The sequence below is a fragment of the Cetorhinus maximus genome, chromosome 5, assembly GCF_964194155.1.
Source record: "Cetorhinus maximus chromosome 5, sCetMax3.hap1.1, whole genome shotgun sequence".
NCBI lineage: Eukaryota > Metazoa > Chordata > Chondrichthyes > Lamniformes > Cetorhinidae > Cetorhinus > Cetorhinus maximus.
The window spans coordinates 136,251,803-136,278,191 of NC_135883.1; the positions used below are offsets into that span (position 1 = coordinate 136,251,803).

The 26,389-nt window shown below is 41.4% G+C and overlaps 1 protein-coding gene across 1 annotated transcript in view; it reads left to right on the forward strand.

Annotated features, from left to right (window-relative positions):
* LOC144680933 (protein lin-28 homolog B-like) overlaps positions 1–24,772 on the forward strand; it is a 212,726-nt gene extending 187,954 nt beyond the window's left edge. Inside the window, exon 4 of the mRNA XM_078542492.1 lies at positions 24,397–24,772. Coding sequence (XP_078398618.1) covers positions 24,397–24,772 — 376 coding nt within the window. The remainder of the gene's footprint in view (positions 1–24,396) is intronic.
* Positions 24,773–26,389: the final 1,617 nt, after the last annotated feature.

The window sequence follows — 26,389 nt, forward strand, 5'->3', positions numbered from 1 at the left end:
ACATGAACTGCTTGAAGAACTTGCTTGATGGAACAGGTAGTCAGTCACCTTCTTCCTGCCCTGACCTTTTGTGCATCTGTTTGCCTCTCTCTGTTCAGTGGCCCACCCAGCTGTCCAAAGTAGCATGATATATAACAGAGCCTTTTTATCAGCACTGTGGAGGCTGGGATAACCTACCTCCTAACAGTGACCTTGTTTTCTCCTGCTGCAAGATAGAGAAGCAGCAGGGTTGTATAGGATAAAGAGCCAGAAGGCAGGCAAACACAAGTATATAGATACATTGAGCAGGCAAGGTGAGATAGGTGGTGCAGTAAATTAGAAGAATGTAATGTGTTGGCCAATAGAGGCGAAAACGAGAGATGTGTGGCAGTATGGTAAGCAGAAGGCAGGTCTAGGCAGAGAGGGACAAAACTTAAAGGCTGGTGCAATTGGGAGAATAGGAAAAGTAGCTGAGCTAAAGCAATTGCATATTTAAATTTTCCCCAATAAGCGCAATCCTAAGGTTCAGATGTCACCTGCAGTTTCAGAAGATCCAACACAGTCATGAAAACATTTTCCACAAGATTTAACCTTGTTTCTGGTTGTAAGACTAAACTAATTTTGAACCTAAGCTTTCATATTGTTTGTAATGAACTTGATGCACCAGACAGGTTTCTTAGTTGAAACGGATAACTTTATTACGAGCTCATTTAGAAGCTACATGCTTGAACCAGGTCCACAACTTAAAAGCTCCACCCCTAAGATTACCCGTGCTTGGGGTTCATTTGTCAGTACAATCACATGACCCGTAAACTCAGTAGGAAAGGTTATACCCACAATCACTTAATTTCCTCCCCCTTTAGTTTTTTTACAATTCCTATTTACACAATATTTTAATCCCCAACATATACATATATCCATAGGTCATGCAATTAAAGATTAAGTCTCTGAGGTGTTTTTCTAATTTGGTTTTAGAGCAGCAGCTCTACGACTTGAGATTCTCCCACTGGATCGACATGATCAGGAACTGCAGCATCAGGGACATCCTTAGGCAGTGGCGGGGTTAGGTAATTCAACAGAGACATCCTGGAATGACAAGGGTCCACTTTCAGAGACAATTATACCAGGAACCCAACCAGAACCATTTCTAAAACTCCACACGAAAACTGTATCTCCCACAGTAAATCTTCGAGCTTTGTTATGAATATTATGATTCAATTTGTGACTACGCTGATTCTTCTCCACCGTCCCCTCTAAGTTTGGAAACACCAGACTTAACCTTGTACGAAGGCAGCGTTTCATCAGTAATTTAGATGGTGCTGTTTTAATATGCTTAATTCCATTTAAACTCATGAATCTGTGAAATCTGTAACAGTGAAGACAGTACCATTATCCAAAACAATGACTTCCGGTAGGCCATGTATACTAAAACATTGACTTGACTTTTCAGTAGTTGCACATGATGTCGGTGAGCTAACTTCATAAACATCCACCCACTTAGAATGTGCATCGATGATCAATAAAAACATGCTATCTAAAAATGGAGCTGAAACAGCAGCTTCTGTCATTGCTGACACTGGAGAGAGTACTTGACCATTCTTTCAATGTAACTGTCTATACCTAGCCACCAGACATAGCTTATCGCAAGCATTTTCATCTTCGATATGCCTGGATGTGCACTGTGAAGCTCAGTCAAGGGTGGTTCTCTTCCTTGCGAAGGGACGACGACTCTTGATCTCCACAAGATTCCATCTTGACAACTTAATCCTGTTTTACAGGCTTGGAATGGTCTTATCTCTTCAGATACTGGTGAATCTAACCATCCTTACAATACGAGGTCTCGGACGTTTGACAAAATTGGATCCCTGTTTGCCCAGTTCCTTATTTGCTTCACGCAGACTGGCGAAGAGTCTGAGAAATTCAACACAAGCACAACTTCTTGTGGCACTGGAGCATATAGTAACGGAAGACGGAGTGCATTTGCATTTGCAATATGCACACCAGGACCATGCATAAAGGTGTACTCGTACGCCGATAAAATCGAAGCCCAACCTTCAATTCTTGCTGAGGCTATTGGCGGGATGGCTTTATCCTCACTAAATAAACCCATTAGTGGTTTATGCTCCGACACTGTGGTGAAATATCGACCATGCAGATACTGATGAAATTTCTTCACTCCAAATATCACTGATAAACCTTCCTTTTCAATTTGTGAATAACCCTTCTCGGCTGCAGAGAGGGTTCTGGAGACATAGCCTATTGGCCTTTTGGAACCATCTTCCATCCTGTGTGACAACACAGCTCCCATACCATAGAGTAATGTGTCACAAGTTAATATTAATTCTTTTGATGGGTCATAATGTACTAGTAAACATGGTGAGAGTAATAGCTTCTTGATTTTTTACAAAGGCTTCTTGTTGTTGTGCCTTCCATGACAAACGAAGGTTCTTTTTCAATAAGTGTAAAGGGCCTAATACTGTTGAAAAGTTTGGCAAGAAGCGACTGTAATAGTTTATTATGCCCAAAAATGACTTGAGTTCAGTGACACAGGTAGGAGGGGGCACCTCCTTGATTGCCCTGACTTTCTCCTCTACTGGATGCAACCATTTGGCATCCACTCAGTCACCCAAGTAAGTGACTTCTGTCGCTTGGAATGTACACGTCACTTTCTTCAAACATACTCCAGCTTCCAAAAATCTTCTTAAAACCACTTCTAGGTTGGCCAAATGTTCAGTTTCTGTTGATCCTGTGATCAGGGTATCATCCAGGTACACTACTATCGGGGAAGTCCTTGCAATGGGCTTTCCATGGTCCTTTGGAAGATTGCACATGCAGATGATACACCAAAGGATAGGCATGTATATTGGCCCTTGTGCATGTTGATAGTCAATTACCCTCTAGACGTGCTGTTCAGCTCTAGGTGTTGGTATGCATGGCTCATGTCCAGTTTGGTGTAAGATTTTCCTCCAGCAAGCTTAGCGTACAAATCTTCAATCCTCAGGATAGGATATTTATCTAATTTAGCAGCCTTGTTCACAGTTAATTTGTAGTTACTGCAGATGTGAATAATTTGATCTGGTTTCATCACAGAAACTATGGGGGCACTGCCCATTCCAAAAATTGGACTGGCTGGATTATACCTAGCTCCTCTAAGCGGCACAATTCTGCATCCACCTTCTCCTTTAGGGCATAAGGTACAGGTCTAGCCTTAAGGACCCAGGATGTCGTCTCCGAATCTACATATATTTTTGCTTGTAAGCATTTTTTCTTCCCCAATTCATCACGAAATATGCTGTCGTACTTCCTTAACAGCTCAGGAATTCCTCTTGTTCTCACTTGAAATATTTCCAACCAGTTGATCTTAATTTTTGTAACCAATCGCAGCCCAGAAGACTAGGTCCTTCACAATGATCACTGGAAGCTGGGCTGTCTGTTACCTATAGGACACAGGTACTGTGGCGATGCCCTTTACCTGTATGGACTCTCCAGTGTACGTCTTCAGTTGAGCCATGGTTTGCTCCAGATTCAGTGGCTGGGTACCTTCATTTAAGTAAATAAATATGTGTTCTCCCACCACTGTGGTCAAGGCTCCCCTGTCTATGTCCATGACTAGAGCTTCCCACTCACTTGAAGGGTGACGGTGATTGGTTCAGGTTTTACTGCTTTGACATAGAATATCAGCATCATCAGCTTCTAGTCTGTTATATTGTGCACATCAATCATCTGGTCTTGTCTGATTGGCTGTTTCGATTTTGCCCCGCCTTGCTTTATTACATGCCTTTTTTTGTGGCAGTAGTGGCATTCTGCCTCCTTAAATCTGCAGGTTTCTGGTACCTGGTTACCTCCACATCTGTAACAAGATTAGTTTCTGAATCATTGCTGAAATGCTTCCACTAGGCCTTTTCATTTTTCGAGCAGCAGAGGCTGTCTCCCACTTCGCGGTTGTCTCTCTGGTTTTTGCACCATGCCCGGCAATAGGTTCCTGCCCCAACTGAAGAACAGCACCATGTTGCATACTCTGTAAAGCCTGCGAGTCCCTCTCAGCACTCTCCATTGCTAGTGCTATTTCCTTGGCACCTTCAAATCGATGTTAACTTCTACAAGTAAATGGCGCTGAAAGGAGCTGTCATGAATGCCACAATCCAACTGGTCCCACAACATGTCATTGAGCGTATCTCTGAAGTCGCAGTGCTCAGTCAACTGCTTCAACTTCACTATATAAGTTGCGATGGACTCTCCTGGGGCCCTTACTCTGAAGTTAAACTTAAATCTGTTTAATTGCCGATGGCTTCGGCTGAAAATGTGTCCCCACGAAATCTACCAATTCGTTAAAAGATTTAGAATTGGGTGCGTTCAGGGCCGTCAGACTGTGGATGAGGTTATATGTCTCGCTACCACAGACACTTAAAAGAATTGCTTTCTGCTTCTCCTCTGCTGTTATTTCATTCGCCACAAAATAAAAACATCGGCGCTCTATGTACTTGCTCCAGTCTTCCATGGGCAAGTCAATTCTGCTGAAGAGTGGCACGACTGGTGAGTATTCTTTCTTTCTTTCTTTCCTTAAGAATTAATGTACTCACATTCACGAGGTGTGGTACAGCGTCAGAGTTATTTATCCTCATCGCCAATTGTAATAAACTTGATGTACCAGACAGGTTTCTAGCTTGAAACAAGTAACTTTATTATAGAGCTCTTTTAGAAGCTACATGCTTGAACCAGGCCCATGACTAGAAAGCTCCACCCCTAAGATTACCCGCGCTTAGGGATCATTTGTCAATACAATCATATGACCTCTAAAGGCAGTAGGATAAGTTATACCTACAATCACTACATTGTTATAATAGGGTGACCATTATTCTGCTGTAATATCTACGTTAGATTTCCGAATTTTACATCATGATTTACCACACCAGACATACACGGGATACTGTATTGGCTCAAGTGATCTTTAGACATGCAGGTGCTTATCTGAAACAAATGTTAGGCTCCTATCAAAGTCCTACGGTGGTTGTGGAGCACAGATGTAAAATTCAGGTATAAACAAGTGGAGCTAATGCCCCTTGCATCTCTACCTGGATATACCAGGCATTGACTGATCTAACCAATGACCCTTAGAAGGATTCCCTGGAACCAGCCTAAAAATAGGTCCAGGAAATTTTCAGTTTTTATTTTTGTGGGCCCAAGGGAAGCAGAAGTGCACTTCCTGAACCCACAAAAATCCCCCCTGTCAGCAGATTCAGGACTCTAACCTTGGCACCCAAGGCACCGGCCCCCCAACTTGCCCTGTATCAATCACCTCACAGAGCTGCTGGCCAACTCGGCTCGAAGGTGGCATTTGCGTGAGGCTTAAAACCAAATTTGGCACAAGCCTCAGTCTAGCACCACCACTAAACAAAATCAGCTCTCTAGTAACTTTGGCACAAGTCAAATGTCTTGGCCATTGTTCCAGTGGTATAACTAATCCAAGAGATTACTTGTTTCTTTGGATGCAAATGGAAGGAGCATACAGTAATGCAAAAATTATGAGTGACTGTTCAGTCTCTGCACTGCCAAAAAATCTAGTTTGTACTTCTAGAGTGAATGGATTCCATTGCGGTTATGTGGTGAGCTAGCTGTGCAAGTATAAGACTTGTACTAGGCTTATGTCCCAGAGAATTTAAGTTCAGATTCCCCAATATCAGTTTGTAAGCAAGCATCAGGAGAGCAATAATATCGAGAAGTGCCAACTAGTTTTCTAATGTCCTTCAGGTAAAGAAACCTGCTGACCTTACCAGGTTTGGCTTGCTTGTGACTCTTAATGCCCTCAGGTAACTAGGGATGGACAATAAATACTGGCATCACCTACATCCCAGAAATCTCAGCTAGATGAGATCAGGACCAGGCTTGAATATCCTGCTGACATTTATTCTCTAGGCACATGGATGAAGACTGGGCAATGTACTGGATGTAGGGTGGTCCATACCTTGAAACCTGCTTGGGTAAATGGCCTTAGGTAAAGGACATGGAAAAAATTGTCAGGGGAGAAAAACCCTCCTTTCCTTCAATTAAAAAGCAAAAAGCTAGATTTTGGTGGGGCTTGTTATCCTTGGTGCCTTTCTCATTAGCATCTTGTGATATTTTCTCCTTTACTGGGCAACCCATTGGTGCTGTTTTGCATTGCTCTACCAGAAGACTCACTAGTGTTTTAATGTGACACAAATGTAATTAGTATGTAAACACAGGCCTTAGTTTTGCAAAAGTAGCTGCGGAGGCCCAGATCTGGAGTCCTGCCCCCAAAACTGGACCCCACCATTTTCACAGGGGTGGGGGGAACGGGGCCTTTACACACTTGTGGTTCATGGAGACAATTGCATATGTTAAAGTGCAGTTGCCTTCAGGCTGATAGCTTTTGGCTAGTGGGATGTCCAAAACACGACTTGTGCTCTTCAGACTTGGTAGGAGAAAGTCTTAAGTTAGCAGAGTTTTTTGGAGAGGTGGAGTAGCGATTTGGAGAGGCAGGTTACCCTTTTGGATATGGTCCTGCAACCATTTGGGAGAGGTAAGGTGCCCTTTGGGATTGTTAAAAGTAGACATTAACGTGTGTGAAATGTGCATAAACTTATTGGAACTGTCAAGAGAACTGTCAAGGCATTTAAATCTCCTACCCTTTAAATATTTGAACAAAAACTGCAGTGTTTTTTTTTTAAAGTGTTTGCTATTGCACTTGGTTGATAGAAGCCTGAGGGTTATCATTATAGGATTAGTGCTGCATAACTGATTTCACAATCTATCGTTATCACAGTGGGGTGCCTGTCAGTTCACAGTTTGATTGACCGCTATAAGTGGTTATAAGCTTTTTGAATTGGGACTATGAATACAAATACTTGTTTTTGTAAAGGATTAAAGGAAGTTAAATGTAGTGAATGGGTTTTCACCAATGAGAGTGTTTTTTTTTAAGTAGTGAATTCATCAATAGACACAACTTTATTTAATCTCAGCATGGGCCTGGAGAACTACCCATGGGGGATACTGGGTGAGTTGACATGGTAGGTTTAAGGGCAAAGGGCGGTGGGTGGGGAACATGAGTTGACATTAAGTTGGCATGGGGCTATAAAGGGCCATAGGGTAGGTGGGAGGGTGTAGGTTGGCATGAAGGGTATGAGGAGCCATGGGAGTTGGGTGGAAGCATAGGTTGGCATGGAGGGTACGGGGCCATGGGGATGTTTGGGGGGGCATGAAGTGGCATGGGTTAGCATGGATGGCTCATGGGCAGTGTCTGAGCGGTGAGGACTGGAGGGCTTTTTTTGTTTATTCATTTTTTCATCTCGCCGTCAAAGTGCCAGAGCACCAATCCCAGCCTGCCTCCACATCCGGCAGCCTCTAAACTATTTCTGGCATCACCTACTATAACGCCCATTTTCACCCTCGTCCCTGGACTGAAAATCTGAACATCTGGGACACATTTTCCCAGTCGGGTTTGTGGAGTCAGGACCCGAATCGAAAATGCAGGCCATAAAATTTGAACTTATAGACACATAGAAACTAGGAGCAGGAGTAGGTAATCGGCTCTTCAAGCCTGCTACACCATTCAATATGATCATGGCTGATCCTCTATCTCGACACCACATGCCTGCTTTCTCTCCCTTCTGCACCTAATGATGCCCCTAATATCCAAAAAATTATCAGTTTCTTTCTTGAATACACTCAGTCACCCGGCCTTCACAGCCTCCTGTGGTAGAGAATTCCACAGGTTGACCACCCTCTGAGTGAAGAAATTTTTACTCATCTCAGCCCTAAATGGCCTGCCCTGTATCCTGACACTGTGGCCCTTGGTTCTAGGCTCCCCAATCAGAGGAAGCATCCTCCCTGCATCCAGTCTGTCTAGCCCTATTAGAATTTTGTACTTGCAATCAGATCCCTTCTCATTCTTCTAAACTCTGGTGAATACAGGCCCAGTCGAACCAATCTCTCCTCATACAACAGTCCTGCCATCCCCAGTATCAGCTTAGTGAAGCTTTGCTGCACTCCCTCTGCAGCAAATATATCCTTTCTTAGGTAGGGAAACCAAAATTGCATGCAATACTCCAGGTGTGGTCTCACCAAGGCCCTGTATAACTGCAATAAGACATCCCTACTTCTGAACTCAAATCCTCTTGCAATGAAGGCCAACATACCATTTGCCTTCCTAACTGCTTGCTGCACCTGCCTGTTTACTTTCATTGACTCGTGTACATCCACATTTCCCAATATATCACCATTTAAATAATACTCTGCCTTTCTGTTTTTCACACTGAAGCATATAACTTCACATTTATCCATGTTATACTGCATCTACCATGTGTTTGCCCACACAGACAGCTAGTCTAAATTGCCATGAAGCCTCCTTGCATCCTCCTCACAACTCCCAACACCGCCCAGTTTTGTGTCATCAGCAAACTTGGAAATATTGTATTTGGTTCCCTTATCCAAGTCATTTATACATATTGTGAATTGCTGGGGCCCAAGCACTGATCCCTGCTGTGCACCACTAGTCACCACCTGCCACTCCGAAAAAGACCCATTTATTCCCACTTTCTGTTTCTGGTCTGTCAACCAATTCTCAATCCATGCCGGTGTATTACCCCCAATCCCATGTGCTTTAATTTTGCCCACTAGTCTCTTAGGAGGGACCTTAACTTGCAGCTAACAGCTTGGGAACCTTGAAGACCTGAGTACTTTTTGGCATTCCTCTTGCCAAATAACAGTTCCTGTACTAGCCATTGTGTTTGAAGCATTTTAAGACATTTAAAAGTAATGAAGCACTATATAATGTAAATGGTTGAATTTCTGCAGGGGGTGCTCCCATTTGTCTGCCTTAACTTCAGCGGATGAGCCATAAGATCACCAGAAACTTGGCAAGTGCTGCTTCGACCACTTTTCCAAGGGTCTTTTGCCAATGTTATTATGGTTGGACAAGAGACCCCCAGTGGAAATTCACACTCAAGCGCTCTTTCTCAAAGTAGCAATGTCAGCCATCACTGTGAAGTCTTCCATTCGACTTGATCTTCAACATATTAGAAGTGCTCAGCGTTGAATGTCCAGAACAGCATGGACTGGTTTGGTCAAATGGCCTGTTTCTGTGCCATATAATCTGTGTCCCAGGGAACTGATTTTGTGAAGTAGAATTCTTGTGGGTTTCTCCCGATCTCCTGCCCTCTCTTTCCAGGTACCTCTGAAGTACCGGTGCCAACATCTCCAGGTGGTGTAGTGGTAATATCACTGGATGAGTAATCCAGAAGCCCAACCAAATGCTCTGGGTTCAAATCCCACCACGGTAGCTGGTGGAATTTAAATTCAATTAATAAATCTGGAATATAAAACTAGTCCTAATAATGATGACCATGAAACCATTGCTTATTGTTGTGAAAACCCATCTGGTTCGCTAATGTCCTTTAGGGAAAGAAATCTGCTGTCCTTACCTGGTCCGGCCTACACGTGGCCCCAGATCCACAGCAATGTGGCTGACACTTAATTGCCCTCTGAAATGGCCTAGCAAGCCACTCAGGGATTGGCAACAAAAGCTGGCCTTGTCAGCTATGCTCACATCCCATAGAAGATTAAAGAATCTCCAAGTGTGTGCCAAATCTGCGCCAAAGGGAGAATCCCCTACAGAAATGTTATGCTCTGTGCCTTTTACTCTATTGTTCTTCATTCCCAAGAGCTTAGGCCAAATTTCCACTGGGGGATCTCCCAGTCGTCAGCCAGAGCATTGATGGAAGAGCTTCAAAAGCTCTGGATTAAGGGCTGCTTTTCTGGCCTTTCTAGGACTCTTCCATCAAAATTACTCCAAACGAGCCGTTAAAAACCCTGTGGAAATTGAGCTCCATGTTATTGGCATGTCAGTCTGCTCTGGATATCTCATTTCACACTCCTGCAGAAATTCTGTGTGCACTTTATGCCTTTCTTGGTGCTAAAAAGCATGTAATGTATAGCTACCGATGAATTGCTAACAAAATACTCATTCTGGAGTGAAATACCTTGTATCTTAGCATGTCATCCACAAACCTGAAAGGTTAATCCATGAGAAGAAATTCTGTATTCTTTATATAGAGTACATTGGTATAAATTTTGTATAAGTATGACATACAAATTGTATTAATCTTGATATTATGAGTGGTAGATTAACATTTAGATAACAAAAATGACTTCAAAGTTTTAAAAGAATGGACTCAGCATTTGGTTTCAAACACTTTAAATCAAGTTCAGTCATAGTCATATCAGCAAACTTTGGGTAAACGTTTTAACAACAGTAGTCCTCAACTGTAATTAAGGGAAACATTAGAAATATTAATAACAGAAAAAGGCCATTCAGTATAACAAGCCGATCTATTTTAATAAATTAAAAAGCAATCTATATAGCATGCATAACATTTCAAAAGTGTCAGCAGTGCAAAAATCTGCCATTCTTTTATTATTGACTCGAAAACACTAACACTTCTCATGTGCTTCACCCTCTTTCACCAATTTCTATCACAACTTGCCCAACTCACTGTGAACAATGTTATAGGATACCTATTAATCTCTTATTTGTTTAATTCTGAACAATATAAAAATACATTTTCCACTATTGTGATGGCCATCCCTCCTGCATGTAGTTATGATGCATTTATTAGTTTTACACACTTGTTGATCAGTTACTAAAATAATTAGCAAAGAATGACTCACCGATCCTAATCGATCCAGCCTTTAATATTTTTCTCTCATTTTCATACATTTTGTTTTCCTTCTAAAGTGGAGATACATGGGTCTCTTTCCATTAATGATGCTGAGTAATCTTTCCATCGACTTTTCCATTATTACCCTCTGCAGTGTAATCTTTCCAGCTTATACACAATACAGTTTGCGTGTGATTTATATATACTTCTCCTGTGGCTATGAGCAGAGGTAATTCGTTCATTGTTCAGATTCTCTCAAGAAATGGCAATTTCCTTGTGACTAGGAATTTTTTTTCTGTGCAAAAATTGGGGAAATGGGCAGCGAATTGCACCACATGCCATCAGCTGCACAGCAGCAATTCACTTTCTGCTTATAACACATCTGAGCTATGAGCTTAACTAATTGCTTACAGTCACTCCGTATGTGTGTGTGTGTGTGTGTGTGTGTGTGTGTGTTTTGATGTCTTAAGACTTGCCTTGTTCACTCTTTAGCATTGGGGGTGTTTGTGTGCTCCGTGGCACTATTGCCTGATGAATTCATACCAAAAGGTTGATGATCATGATATTTCCTCATGTATCAATAACGTGAACTGTTCAGTATAGAACAGGACAGCATAGGCAGGTCCATGAGAAGGGATTACTATTCATTATAACTCTGTATTCGAGCGAGCAATGCAGGAGGCAAATATTATAATCTAGGCTAAGTAGGCTCAGTCAATCTTTACTCCTAAAGTTAAAGACATAGGGGAGTATTTTTCCTTCTTCAGGCGGGCTCAGCAGGGGAGCCAAACGCCGCCCACGATCGGGACCCGACCACGATTTCACGCTGGCGGGCCCATTAAGTCCCACCCTGTGCGAAACACGAGCAGCAGAGCTTAGCACTGCCTGTGTGTGTGTGTTGGGGTGCTGGGGAGGAGGGCAAGCACGAACTTGGTGCAGGTGCGTGCTGGAAAAGCTCCCTGAGCCACAGAACTCCCATGGGGAGATGAACATTTTTCAAAATAAAAAAATAAAGGTCTCTAAAATGTTATAAAGCGTGTCCCCTCATGCGACTCTGTCACATGGGCAAGGACATGTTATAAATTAAATTTTTTATTCTTTATCTTATTTTTATTTGCTGTTGGAAACCTCATCCCGCCTGTTGATGACGTTTCCTAAAAAAATGCAAAGGCCTCTTGGCCTGCTCGCCAACCGTAAGGTTGGACAGGCAGCAAAAAAATTTCTTTAAATTACCTTTTTAGTGGCCTGTTAATTGTCAGCGGGTGCCCGCCGACCGATATATCGCGTGACTGTGTGATGATGACGGGATGTTCGCCCACCGTCATCGCACTTCATTTTACACTCGGTCGGGTCGGGTGCGCCCCTGCCTGACAACCTAAAAATTCTCCCCATAATGTTGACGTTAGAAAGCTGGACAATGCTGTTACTGTATATTATAGAAAGAAAGACTTGCATTTAGATAGCACTGTTCATGGCCACCAGACGTCTTTAGATTTAGCTTTTCAGAAGTATTTAGCCAACAACATACTTTTGAAGCGTAGTCATTGTTGTAATATATGAAATGTGGCAGCCAATTTGCAAGCTGCTTCAAATGGCAATGTAATAATGACCAGATAATCTGTTTTTGTGATAGTTATTGAGGAATAAGTATCTCGCCATGGGATACTTTACAACCACCTGAGAGGGCAGTCAAGGCCTTGGTTCAACAACTCATCCAAGAGACGGCACCTCTGGCAGTGTAGCACTCCTTCAGTACTACGTTGAAGTGTCTGCATAGCTTTTTGTGTGCAAGCCTGGCATGGATCTTGAACCCAGAACCTTGTGACTCAGAGGCAAGAGTGCTACCAAATGAGCATCAGCTGAGATTGTGCAATATAGAGAGAGAAACTTTGGGGGTGTGTTGGTGGGAGGCAGCGTGTGAAATCACTCCACAGCACTACCTATTGGCCAGTGCCTGCCACTACATCATTGCAGCAACTGCTGCATTCAAATATATATACATTGTTGACATAAAAGCATGATCAAAAGCCCTGATTACATGAGGCTGGAAAGAAGGTGCATGCAAGCAAGTACTTTTAACAATAAACTACTTAATCTCCTGTGGTGTTGCACAGGGAGCCAAGATTATCAAAGGGTTTGTTAGAGTAGACGTAGAAAAGATGTTTGTATTTTTGTGGGAGACCAGAACTAGGGGCCATAAACATAAGATAGCTACTAATAAATCCAATGGGGAAATTCAGGAGAAACCTCTTTACCCAGAGAGTGCATGGACTGTAGAACTCGTTACCACAAAGAATGGTTGTGGTAAATGGCATTGATGCATTTAAGGGGACGCCAGATAAACACGAGGGAGAAAGGAATAGAAGGTTTATTTCAGAGTTAGGTGAAGAGTTGTGGGAGGGGGCTTGTGTGGAGCATCAACACTGGTGTGGACCCGTTGGGCTGAATGGCCTGTTTCTGTGCTGTAAAGACTAGAGGGTTAAGTGTAGTCTCCAAGTGAAGGCGGGTCAGGTGGCAGAGAATAATTGCCTCAAAACATGACTCAGTTCCCATTTAGGCTTTTATATTTCCATTGCAAATCTTCATGCCCATGTTTATAATGCAAGCTGCCTATTTAAAATTGCCACACTGGAACAATGTTTGCCTGACAGTTCCCCTTCTCTCAAGTGCTTCTTTGCTCATAGCCGACTATGACACCATTGTATAAAGATAGGCAGGCAAACATCTTCTGGCACTGTGTTACTATGATTCTGAACCTGTCCCCAGGAGCTGCACACAAGCAACTTCCCATTACTATACATCATTACACTCTGTGACTCATCAGTAAATTTAAAAAAACTGTGTTTATATGTTCTGATGAAGAGTCATTCGGACTCGAAATGTTAACTGTGTTCCTCTCCGCAGATGCTGTCAGACCTGCTGAGTTTTTCCAGCTATTTTTGTTTTTGTTTCAGGTTTCCAGCATCTGCAGTATTTTGTTTTTATATTTACGTGTGTGTTTATATGTCTTTCACATCCTCGTGGTATAATCTATTTCTAATTTTTATTCTGTTTAGGGGCTTCAAAATCAGTAATTCCATTTAACAACCATTAATAGATTTCCACTACCTTCTTCTTGAGTGCCATTAAAGTGAGGATACCATTTTTTTAACAACCCGAGGGCTATTAAGGACAAAAGCATTACAACCTATCTCCTTTATTAGCACGTCTTATTGAAGAGATAACTTAATGTGCCACACTGTAAATAATGGAAGAGGAGTCTGAGGGAGAGTACTCGTACCAGAAGCCCCCTTTTGAAAAGTAGAAAAATACAACACTAGTGCATTTTTAGTTATTGTGTTAATAACACACTGCATGTCTCACTGAACAATTTTTATTAAGGCAGTGGGCTAGCCATATAAATACTGTGGCTACAAGAGCAGGTCAGAGGCTAGGAATCGTGCAATGAGTAACTCACCTCCTGACTCCCCAAAGCCTGTCCACCATCTACAAGGCACAAGTCAGGAGTGTGATAGAATACTTCCCACTTGCCTGGATGAGTGCAGCTCCCACAACACTCAAGAAGCTTCACACCATGCAGGGCAAGGCAGCCCGCTTGATTGGCATCACATCCACAAGCATTCACTCCCTCCACCACCGATGCACAGTAGCAGCAGTGTGTACTATCTAGAAGATGCACTGCAGGAATTCACCAAGGCTGCTTCGATAGTACCTTTCAAACCCACGACCACTGCCACCTAGAAGGACAAGGGCAGCAGAGAGATGGGAACACCAACACCTGGAAGTTCCCCTCCAAGTCACTCATCATCCTAACTTGGAAATATATCATCGTTCCTTCAATGTCACTGGGTCAAAATCCTGGAACTCCCCTTCCTAACAGCACTGCAGCGGTTCAAGAAGGCAGCTCGCCACCACTTCTCAAGGGCAACTAGGGGTGGGCAATAAATGCTGGCCCAGTCAGCGAAGCCCACATCCCATGAATGAATAAAAATATACATAAGTTTACTTGTGTGTTATGTCCACTCGTCATGCAGCAAAATTCAGTCTGTTAAATCGTACAATATGCAGGGTTGTAACAGAGAAAATAAGGGGTTGTGTTAAAAGTATTGCAACTTCTAATTTTCTTCCTATCCTGAGATACTGATCGTAAAACGTTTTATTTTCAACTCTAACCAAGAGGAACGCTCTCTAGAAAGACGAATTAAACTTTTCTGACTATACATCTAGAAGGGGAGGGGAAACATTATAAAAATTCATTCTCCTTTTTTTTGTTTAGATTGCTGTTTTAGTTGGTTTTGACCCTAATAGTCTTTAAGTTGTGAAAACAGCATCTCATTTTAATGCAGCTCAGGAAGGGGGGGTAATGGAAATCCATTGATGGTTGTCAAATGGCAATATTTATTTTGGAGTTAATCCCTAAACCAAGTCACAATTATTAATCACCTACAAAATGTCAATCTCCATCTCTACAATTGTGTAGAATGTTTTCATTTCTAGTAGAATCTGATTTCTGAAGGAGAGTATAACTAGTTCAGGTTCTCCTCATGTAGTTTGCACACTTTCGATCCTCAGGGATCAACAAGTAAGCTTGGCAAGAATTGCAGTGTTACAATGGCTCTATATGCACAGTATTGTTTTGTGGTGTCTTTAATATTATGATGTACAGTCAATGGACAATTCACTAGTCTCAGTTTTCCCCCACATTCCATTATATAACTGTACACCCACACCTCCTGCCTGCATTTGGGGAAACAGCAGCATCGTATACCTAAGACGTAAGAGTTTATAAATGTACTATTGAGAATTAGCTTCACAAAAATTAATAAGAGGGGGGCAGGCCCTTTGTGTTTTCATTGATGAGGCTTTCCACAGCAAAGCCCAACACTACTGTTAACAGTAGAAGTAGGAAAGTTTGACGGGTACCAAAGCAGGAGGAAGATTGGCAAATCAGTAGTGCTAGGGGGATTCGACAGGGGAACAGAAAGCCAGTTCTGTGGCCGCCGACATGAATCCAGAATTGTTTGCCTCCCTGGTGCCAGAGTCAAGGATATCACTGAGCGGCCTGAGGGGAGAGGATGAGCAGCCAGTGAGTGGTCCCAGTCCACGTGGGTACCGATGGCATGGTTGAAAAAGGGATGTGGTGCTGCAGGCAGATTTTAGGGAGCCGGAGAAGAAACTCTCAAACATGACCTCAAAGGTAGTCATCTCCGGGTTGCTCCCAGTACCACGTGCTAGTGAGTATGTAAGTGGAAGGTTAGAGCAGCCGAATGCATGGCTGGAGAGGTGGTGCAGGAGCAAGGGCTTTGGATTCCTGGAACATTGGAATGGGTTCTGCGGGGAGAGAGGATCTGTACAGGCTATTCGGGTTGCACCTGTATAGAGCCAGTACCAGTGTCCTCGGAGTGATTTGCTCATGCTATTATGGAGGGTTTAAACTCATTTGACAGAGAGATGGGAACCAGGAGGTAATATTAGAAGGAAAACCAAGGTGCACAGAGAAATGTGAAAGACAGGTAGCACTAGAGTAGGAAATAGTAAGGTATTAGGTGGGGTCATAGTAAGAAGGACTGTAATAAGGTCTAAATTAGTTTACTGTGCATGCATGTGAATGTGCAGAGTGTGGTAAATAAGTTTAGTGAGCTGCAGGTGCAGATAGCCATGTGGAAATATGACGTTGCAGTGGTCATGGAGGCCTGGCTCAGAGAGGGGGCAGTACTGGCTACTCAATATTCCTGAGTACAAAGTGTTCAGGAAAGATAAGGAAGGAAAGAAAGGAGGTTGGTTGGCAGTATTTACTAAGGAGAATATTACAGTGCTGGAGAGAGAGGATGTCCTAGTGGGAGCAAGGACAGAATCTATTTGGTTAGAGCTAAGGAAAAAATAGAGGTACGATTATACCACTGGGTGCATTCTAAAGGCCACCAAATGGTGGGAAAAAGATGAACAAATTTGCAAGGAAATTACAGAGAGATGCAAGAATAATAGAGTAGTTATAATGGGGGGGGGGGGGGGGGGGGGCTTTAATTATCCTAATATAGACTGGGATAATAATAATGTAAGAGCAAAGAGTGGCAAGAGTTTCTGCAGTGTGTTCAGGAGATTTTCCTACACCAGGTTTCCAGCCCAACAAGGAAGGAAGGAAGGAGGCATTGCTGGATCTGGTCCTGGGGAGTCAAGTAGGTCAAACGAATCAAGTGTCTGTAGGGGAACATTTAGGGGATGGTATTCATAGTACCATAAGATTTAGGTTAGCTATGAAAAAAGACAAGGAGCAACCCAGGGTAAAAGTAATTGGAGTAGGGCCAACATCCACGGGGGGAACTGATCTGGCCCAGGTAAATTGGAATCAAACATTGGCAGACAAAACTGTAATGTAACAATGGCTGCTTTTAAAGAAGATAGTTTGGGTAAGTCAAGGAACATTCCCACAAGGGGAAAGAGAAAATAAGGGCAAACAAATCCAAGACTCCCTGGATAATGGATGAGGTAGGGAGTAAGATGAAGCAGAAGAAGGATACATATGAGAGAAGCGAAGAGAGAGTATGAGAAGAGACGGTATTTAAAATAAAAGGGAATCCAAAAATCTTCTATAGGCATATAAATAGTAAAAGGTTGTCAAAAGGTGGAGTGGAGCCGAAGCTGCCAATGTCATAGTGAAAGAGGAGGTAGTTCAGACACTAGATGAGCTAAAAATTTATAAAGAAGTATTTGAAAGGATGGATATACTTAAAGTTCATACGCCATATATATTCATGACCTAATCTTGGGTGCACAGGGCACAATTTCAAAATTTGTGGATGACACAAGAACTGTGAGGCGGATAGTGATAGACTTCAAGAGGACTTAAACAGGTTGGAGGAATAGGCAGACAAGTGGCAGATGAAGTTTTATTCAGATCACAGAATCACAGTGCAGAAGAGGCCCTTTGGCCCATCGAGTCTGCACTGACATGAGAAACACCTGACCTACCTACCTAACCCCATTTGGCCCATAGCCTTGAATGTTATGACGTGCCAAGTGCTCATCCAGGTACTTTTTAAAGGATGTGAGGCAACCCGCCTCCACCACCCTCCCAGGCAGCGCATTCCAAACCGTCACCAACCTCTGGGTAAAAAAGCTTTTCCTCACATCCCCCCTAAACCTCCTGTCCCTCATCTTGAACTTATGTCCCCTCGTGACTGACCCTTCAACTAAGGGGAACAGCTGCTCCCTATCCACCCTGTCCATGCCCCTCATAATCTTGTACACCTCGATCAGGTTGCCCCTCAGCCTTCTCTGCTCCAACGAAAACAGCCCAAATCTATCCAACTTCTCTTCATAACTTAAATGTTTCATCCCAGGCAACATCCTGGTGAATCTCCTCTGCACGCCCTCCAGTGCAATCACATCCTTCCTATAATGTGGCAACCAGAACTGCACACAGTACTCCAGCTGTGAAGTGATTCATTTTGGTAGGAAAAACAGGGATTCGGCAGTATAAAACAAACAATACAATTCTAAAGAGGCCATAGGAGCAGAGGGACTCGGGAGTATATGTGCAGAAATTGGCTGCAGGCAGGCTGAGCAAACAGTTAAAAAAGCATACACGATCCTGAGCTTCATATGTAGGGGCATAGAGTACAAAAGCAAGGAAGTTATGATAAGCCTGTATAAAACATTGGTTTGGCCTCAGCTGGAGTATTGCATCCAGTTCTGGGCAGCACAGTTTAGGAAGGATGTGAAGGCATTAGAGAGAGTGCAGAAAAGATTCATGAGAATGAGTCCTCATATAAGGGACTTCAGTTACGTGCACAGATTGGAGAAGCTGGGGCTGTTCTCCTTGGAGAAGAAAGGATTAAAAGAGGAGTTTTGGCAGAGGTGTTTTTAAATCATAAGGTATCTAAATAGAGGAGGGAGGGAGAAAGTGTTCCTGTGAGCAGAAGGATCAAGAACCAGAGGACATCTATTTAAGGTGATTGACAATAAAAAACAATGGCGACGCGAGGAAAAGCTTTTTTCTGCAGTGAATGGTTAGGATCTGGAATGCACTGCCTGAGAGTGTGGTGGAGCCAGATTCAATTATGGCTTTCAAAAGAGAATTAACAATCCTCTGAAGAGAAAACATTTACAGGGCTACGGGGAGTGAGATGAGGTGAGTTGCTCTTTCAGAGAGCTGGTGTGGACACAATGGCCTGATTGGCTTCCTTCTGTGACCATTCTATGATTCAAGAAAGCATCGTGGGCAAGGCAATTGCTGTATGGAGGCAATATAGCTACTGCAAATTAAGCAAACCACTTAATATAAAAGAAGGAAGGGAGAGGGGACATCCCAAGTTACCCACATGCAAATGCAGTTGGCTTTTTTTGATGTGTGTTGTCTCTGTGCCAATCGTGTACACACCCAACAATAAGCGAGGTCTGGGCTGAATATGTGGTTCACAACCTCAACAGCTCACGGCAAGACTGCTGAGTCGGGGAGCTCCGCACATAAGAGTTGTTAGGCTGTGGAATTCACTTTCAAGATTAACGGATGATGCAAATTCTGCCTTTGCAAACTGTCCAGTTTAAAAGTCACATCCTCATGTTTAAAGCCCTTCGTAGCTTCATGATGCTAGTGGTGTTGCTTCCAAAATTGGTGGTGGGTAGGCCATTTGAGAATATTGGCATACCAAGCACTTTATGTACATATGTTGTGAGCCTTGCTGGTAAAAGTAAGAGGGCATTAATGTATACCAGCTCTTTTAAGGAGTAATTCTTGGCCAATGCTATGCTTTGATCTGGATGAATATATGAACAAAGTATCTGGGTTTTGTCCCTCTTAACTTTCAATTAGCCTTGATCAAAGCCTTATTAGAGGCCAAGCTGTGCTTAATCTATAACACTGCTTAAATGTTGCTGTAATCCAGATTGGATCTTATGTTTTATGTGCAGTCATTACCCAGATAATTTCAGTAAAAGGGCCCATGTTAATCTTCCATGTGGGCTTTACTGCCCTCTAGTGGTAACATGAATACTTTTGGTGCATTTGGAATAAAGAGTGGCATAAAATTTCTTCACATAATATATATTGTCTCTCTTCTGTTACCTGATTGCAGCAATGCATTTGGAAACTTTGTTTCACATCCTAACATTTCACTGTCCTCAGCAGTAGTATTTATTTCTCAGGCATGGGGAGATTTGAAGCTTGCTTGCTCTCGTTCACTCTTTTTCCTCTTACACGCATTCTCTTTCTCTTCCTCCCTCCTGCTCCCTAGGCAGCCTGTTTACATGTAACAACTAATTGGAGAGCTTTTGCACCATTTTGTCAGAGCTGTATGCTTTCTAACCATACAGTTTCAAAGATTGTCATGCCTTGACACACATTGGAATCACAATATTCTTCTCATCTAGCCATAGTCCCAATGGACCATAGGCATCTCTTCTCCATTAGAGAGAGACAATTTTAGCAACTTGTAGCTTGAAGGGTGCCACTCTGCAAGCATTAGGCAAGGAGGCAGGGCCTCCATGAAATACCACAGCCGGTACAAGGATTGAATCCAAGCCATTGGCAAGTTTCTGCATCACACTATAGTTATCTACCCAACTGAGCTAATGGACTTCACATTATTACTGTGCTGTTAAAGCATGTGTATGATCCTTAGATGATGACTGTGGATGAGGTAGATTATGCACTGATTCAGAACAGGAACAGTCTAATTTTCTGATCAAGTGCATGCTCCCAACTCTTTCAACTTGCATTCCTTTCCTTGTTCAGTTTTGGCTGATTGCTTTTCTTCTTTCTTCTAGAACATCAATGCTGCAATGTTTTTTTTTACAGTCCTATGATCCAGCACCCATCCTGTACTTTTGCATGTGGGTAATTTGTAGTCTACTGTACATCCCTCCTTCTATTCACACCTACTTATCCCAGGCACATGCAAAGCATAGTGACACCATTCCTTCACTCTGGATTTTTACATAAAACCTTCTTAACTTGCTATGTCCCAACTACCTCAAAATCTTCTACAATCTGAACCTCTCTGATTAAGATCCATTCTTACATCTCTTGCTGAAAAGAGGGTCATGTTGCCAAATCTTTTCATCTTGCGCTCATCATGCTATTTCCATAGCAACACCTCAGCCAGCCACTGCCAACCCCTTTTCTGCTGTAATATAAATTGTTGTGATTGTTTGAAATTTGGCATTCTTGTGTTGGTCCTGATGAGTGCAAGATGAAAAGCTTCAGCAGCGTATCCCTCTTTTCAGCAATATTTAAAATTTCACTCAGTGTCCATGACAACCTTTACAATGTACTTTATAATATTTCATGATATGAAAGGCTTAATATGAATCTAAGTTGTTGAGTCAGCCCAACCATACTTATGCTCACACAACTTTAACCTTGGAAAAATGTTAATTTACTCATTTTATAGTAGAAATGTTAAGATAATTGTTTTACTTGCAAATAAATGCTTGTGGTTAGTTTTGTAAGTTATGCATTTTTATATTTTTTTCTACATCCTACTAGAATTAGTCTCCTAGACCTTAATAGCTCTTTATTTGTACATTAAGTGCAGGTTGGCCCATAACTATGTGTTGGTGATCTTGCCAAATTTATCAAGTAACTGTAGCTTTATTCCAGTGTGTATTGAGTATTATGCCCAATTGAAAAAGTAACTAACTTTATTATTTAAAGGCAATGGATCAAGGTTAATTGCTTGTTAGAGAATCAAAACCCATAACTCCAGATACTTTTGAAAAATAATAAATCTCTCATCTGCAAAGTAAGGTCATTTTCATCTCAATCATGTTTGTCTCCCAAAGATGATGTGATTGATTAAGCATAAAAATTTCAACCTCACGAACTCCATCGACAGTGTGACTCTGGTATTGTTGATGGGAAGTACTACCGTTGAAAGCAAATCTGTGGACCATGTGAACAGCAGCAACAGGAGAGTATTTGTCACCCTTGCATGGAGTGTTAGTTTTCAGCCCAGGGTTGATTTTTCAATTTGAACGGATAGGGATGTCACAAAATTACCATATTTTTCATAATATTATTGTGGGTTATTGTAAAGTAGGCTTATGTTTGTGTGTATGGATGGTTCTGTCTATGTGGCTAATTTAATTAAACCAGAGTTGGATAGACTGCAAGGTTGAAATTATCAAAAGTGTTGGGTGTTAAAAAGGGTATTTGAAATGGTAACGAGTGAGCTAGGGTAAAGTCAGTAGATAGGGTGTGAATGAAATTTGCATTTTAAGATAAGTGACTAGGATGAAGGGACTGAAGGAATGGTGGCTAAATTTGCTGACGACACAAAGATAGGTAGGAAACTAAATTGTGAAGAGGAAGTAAGGAGGCTATAAGGTGACATAGATTAAATGAATGGGCAAAGATGTGGCAAACGGAGTATAATGTGGGTAAATGTGATTTCGTTGGTTTTGGCAGGAAGAATAAAAAACAAGCTTATTATATAAATGGTGAGAGATTGCAGAGCTCTGAGATTCGGAGGGATCTGGGTGTCCTAGTGCATGAATCACAAAAGATTAGTACGCAGGTACAGCAAGTATTTTTTTTTGTATTCATGGGATGTGGGCTTCGCTGGCTGGGCCAGCATTCATTGCCCATCCCTAGTTGCCCTTCAGAAGGGAGAGGTATCTAGAAGGGTATCTAGGAAAGCTAATAGAATGTTATTGTTTATTGCGAAGGGAATTGATTACAAAAGTAGGGAGGTTATGCTTCAGTTGTACAGGGCATTGGTGAGACCACATCTGGAATACTGTTTACAGTACTGGTCATCTTATTTAAAGAAAAATGTAAACGCATTAGAAGCAGTTCAGAGAACGTTTACTAGACTAATACCAGGAATGGGCGGGTTGTCCTATGAGGAAAGGCTGGACAGGTTAAGCTTGTATCCACTGGAATTTAGAAGAATAAGAAGCGACTTAATTGAAACCTTTAAAGATCCTGAGGATGTTTCCTCATGTGGGAGAATCTAGAACTAAGAGTCACAGTTTAAGAATAAGGGATTGGTCGTTTAGGACAGAGATGAGGAGAAATTTGTTCTCAGAAGGTTGAGAGTCTCTGGAACACTCAACCTTAAAAGGCGGTGGAAGCAGAATCTTTGAATATTTTTAAGGCAGAGCTAGATAGATTCTTGACTAACAAGGGGATGAAAGGTTATCGGGGATAGGCAGGAATGTGGGGTTAAGGTTACATTCAGATCAGCCATGATCTTATTGAATGGCAGAGCAGGCTTGAGGGGCCGAGTGGCCTACTCCTGCTCCTAACTTGTATGTTCATAAGTGGAGAGGTGTTTGGTTTTCAAAGAAACATGATAACATTTTACAACTGACAGGATAAATAGGGCAAGGTTATTAGTTTATTTTCCCCAAAGGGAAAAGGCCATATTGACAACATGAAAGATTTTTATTGTATGAGAAAAATAAATTCCAAAGACATATGGAAACAATGGGATTTACAGATTAAAGAGGAAGGAATATATTTAAAGAAGGATGGAAGGTTATATCAGGGGTGGCCTTGTAAGATCTAAAAAATACACCATGTGAAACAGACTTGGGGAAACAGCCTCTAGCCACTTTGCAGAAGTCTGCTGTTCCAGGAACCAAAGTTGTGTTAAAAAGCCTTTTGAATTCCACTGTTGAGTGGGTGCTGTAGTAACCTTGCTGGATTGCCTCTGTACATTTAAAATCTATTTCGGACTGTTGCCTTAAAGGGGGTGTGCAGTTGGGAGTCAGGTTAATTAGGAATTTTGGGATTTGTTATATTATTAAGTAACAGTATAACTGTAATCTTGTGTATGTGTTCTAATTATTTTCTTTTGCTAATAAATGTTTTAATTTAATTTTTAAAATCGATAAAGGTGTTAGTGGACTCATTACTTCTGAACTCAATGCAAAAACCTTCTCATAATAAATGCAAATTGCAAGACCATTATGATAGTGTGGCCAAGTTTTCCTTGTGGATTTAGTCAGCCTGGCAAATACCACCTGCCATATCATAACAGGGAGCTCTGAAAGTGACAGATCACCAAAAATTTCCTTTGAGCTGTTTTCACTTTACTATCTAGCATTGCTGGAAATATAGTGAACTCCAAACCACTTCTTTATATGAGCAGGATTAACGCTAAGAAAATTTATGAAATATATAGCTTAAGAAAATCGCAATTGAGCACTCTAAGGTCAGAAATAAAATCAGAAAATGCAGGGAACAATCAATAGGGTGGGCAGCATCTGTAGAGAGAAGCAGAATTAACATTTCAGTCTGTTTTAAGATCATTAGGTAAGGGTTTGAATGTTGAATCATGTGTCTTAAATACAGAAAAATACTGTTTTAATAAGTGCATTAGATCATAAATTGGTCAAAAATTGTTATCTCAAGGATTTTTAAGGTTTCTCTATAGACTATTATATACCATACTACTGTGAAATGAATATTCTCTTTTGAAATGATCGCTGATTTAACTTATATAAGTTGTAATATTGTGAGTTTTATTGTGATATAAGTAACCAACTACATCATTACAGTATTTATAGACATTTTAACATGCTGATTTTATTTTCCAATTTTGTCTTGGCCATGTAAGATGTACCATTATAATCTCTTGTAGATTCAGCATGGATATTGTGTTTTGCAACAGTGCAAGTAAAAGGCCTATTTTGCATTTTGTTGTAAGTAAATATAGGAGTGATGTCCCTGCAGCTACATCTACTGATAAATTTAATTGTAAGCCATTACCATATCTCTCCTTTTATTTTAATACAGATGTTACAACTGTGGTGGCCTTGATCATCATGCTAAGGAATGTAATCTACCTCCTCAGCCAAAGAAGTGCCATTACTGTCAGAGCATCATGCACATGGTAGCTAACTGCCCTCTCAAAACTGTTCCACCACAGTCCCTTATTCCTCAGGGAAGATATGAAGCAGATCCTCAACCTTCCACCTCTTCATATGCTGCTTTCCCTAGAGAAATGGGAGGGGCCCAAGGCTACCCAGCTCTGTCTCATCTTCAGGAGGGAAAACCAGAGACTGAACACTCTGGCAAGTCATCCCACGAAGCTTCTTCAAGCAAGTTGTCTGCATCACCTGAAGAACCAAGCAGAAAGGGGCCTTCCATTCAGAAGCGGAAAAAAACATAAAAGCAAGCTTCGCGACTGCTTTTGAGGCATTTTTTTTTTTTTAAATAGGATCCCAAACTACCTCATACTTGCAAAAGTACAGGGGAAGTAAATTCACAAACTGCAGCTCCTTTTTTGAGGAAAAAGAAAGATCCAGTGAATCAACAAACTTTGAACTGGTCAATTCACTCCATACAAAGAGTTATTATTGGATTAAGTTCATGCACGTCCACTGTGCTCTATTTTTACCTTTATATGCAGAAACCTCTGTAAAGCGGCATATGTGTTTCAGTGTCAATTTGCCATGTTTAATTCCCTTGACTTTTCTAATCTTTTATAACAAGTACTGTTCACAATCCCTTTGGTAAACTTTCGGAACTGCAAAGCAATACACAACACTATGATCAACCCTAGAACTTTCTTCAGAGGCTCTGTTCCACTCACTGGGCAGCTGAAGCAACACCATTAAAGTTGGAAACCAAAGGAAATCAAGATGTGGATGCTGCCAGAGCTGAGGTACCAAGGAAATTAACAGATGTATAATTAATAATACATGGTAGTGTCTTACTTCCGTAGGCAATATTCATCGTTGTGAGATACGAGCCACTACCATGAATCTTAACCTTAGGGGAGTCGAAGCTACAGATAATGTGAATGTGTTTGTGTGTTTGTGTTGCAAGTGCTTTTTGGTTGTTTTTTGTTAATTGTGTCTTAAACTCAATCTGTGAACACTGTAGTATTCTTTCATATATATCTATATATATATATTACATATATCTATATATATTATATATGTACAGATATATATAGATATACATACAAAAAAATTAAAAAGAGAATGCAGAAGATTTGAATGTCATGCCATTTCTGCTAATGCTCTGCAGTAAACACCTAAGCAGCAGTTGGCATTGTTTCCATGCCCAGCTACAATAGTTGCAGTATTAATTCTTATATATAAATAAGTTCACCTAAGATCAAATGATTCCAGTATTAGTAAGTTGCCTATTCCACAGTTAATTCAATAATTTGATATGTCTTTTGGATACCAGCATCTACAAAGTTGATTCTTAATTGGGAATTTGGCCACTGAAGAAAAGAAGGTGCACATTTCAGTTTAAAGATTAACCTGAGTGTAATGTGCTATTTAATTTTATCATACCGTGTACCCAGCTACTGAAGTTCATGTTGAAGACTTTGGGGTGAGCATTGACGTGCTCTTGTTTTTGTCATGACACAGCATACCTCTCTCTGCAGTGCGGGGAAATTGTATATACTCCTGACAGTTCAGTAATTTTAATCCTTTTGGTACTGATTTTGGAATTGGTGCATTCCTTGAGAATTTAAAACAGATGACATTAATGAGTAATAGTGCATTTTACCAAAGCATTCTTTGAAAGGCGGGAAGTTGCTGATGTGAAAGCTATTGACATTTTTTTTAAGTTAGTTAATGTGTTGATCTGCAGGGAGATTATCAAGGAGACAGTTAGGCAAGCTTAGGTGCTTAATTTTATAAGAGAAGAAACACATGAATGATCCTGCTGCTTACAAGCTAGAGGTTTTTATGTGGGAGATTTCACAAGACATGAGCTGGGTGTTCTGCCAATTGGCTCCTCATGGCAGAAGTACTATCCCATGGAT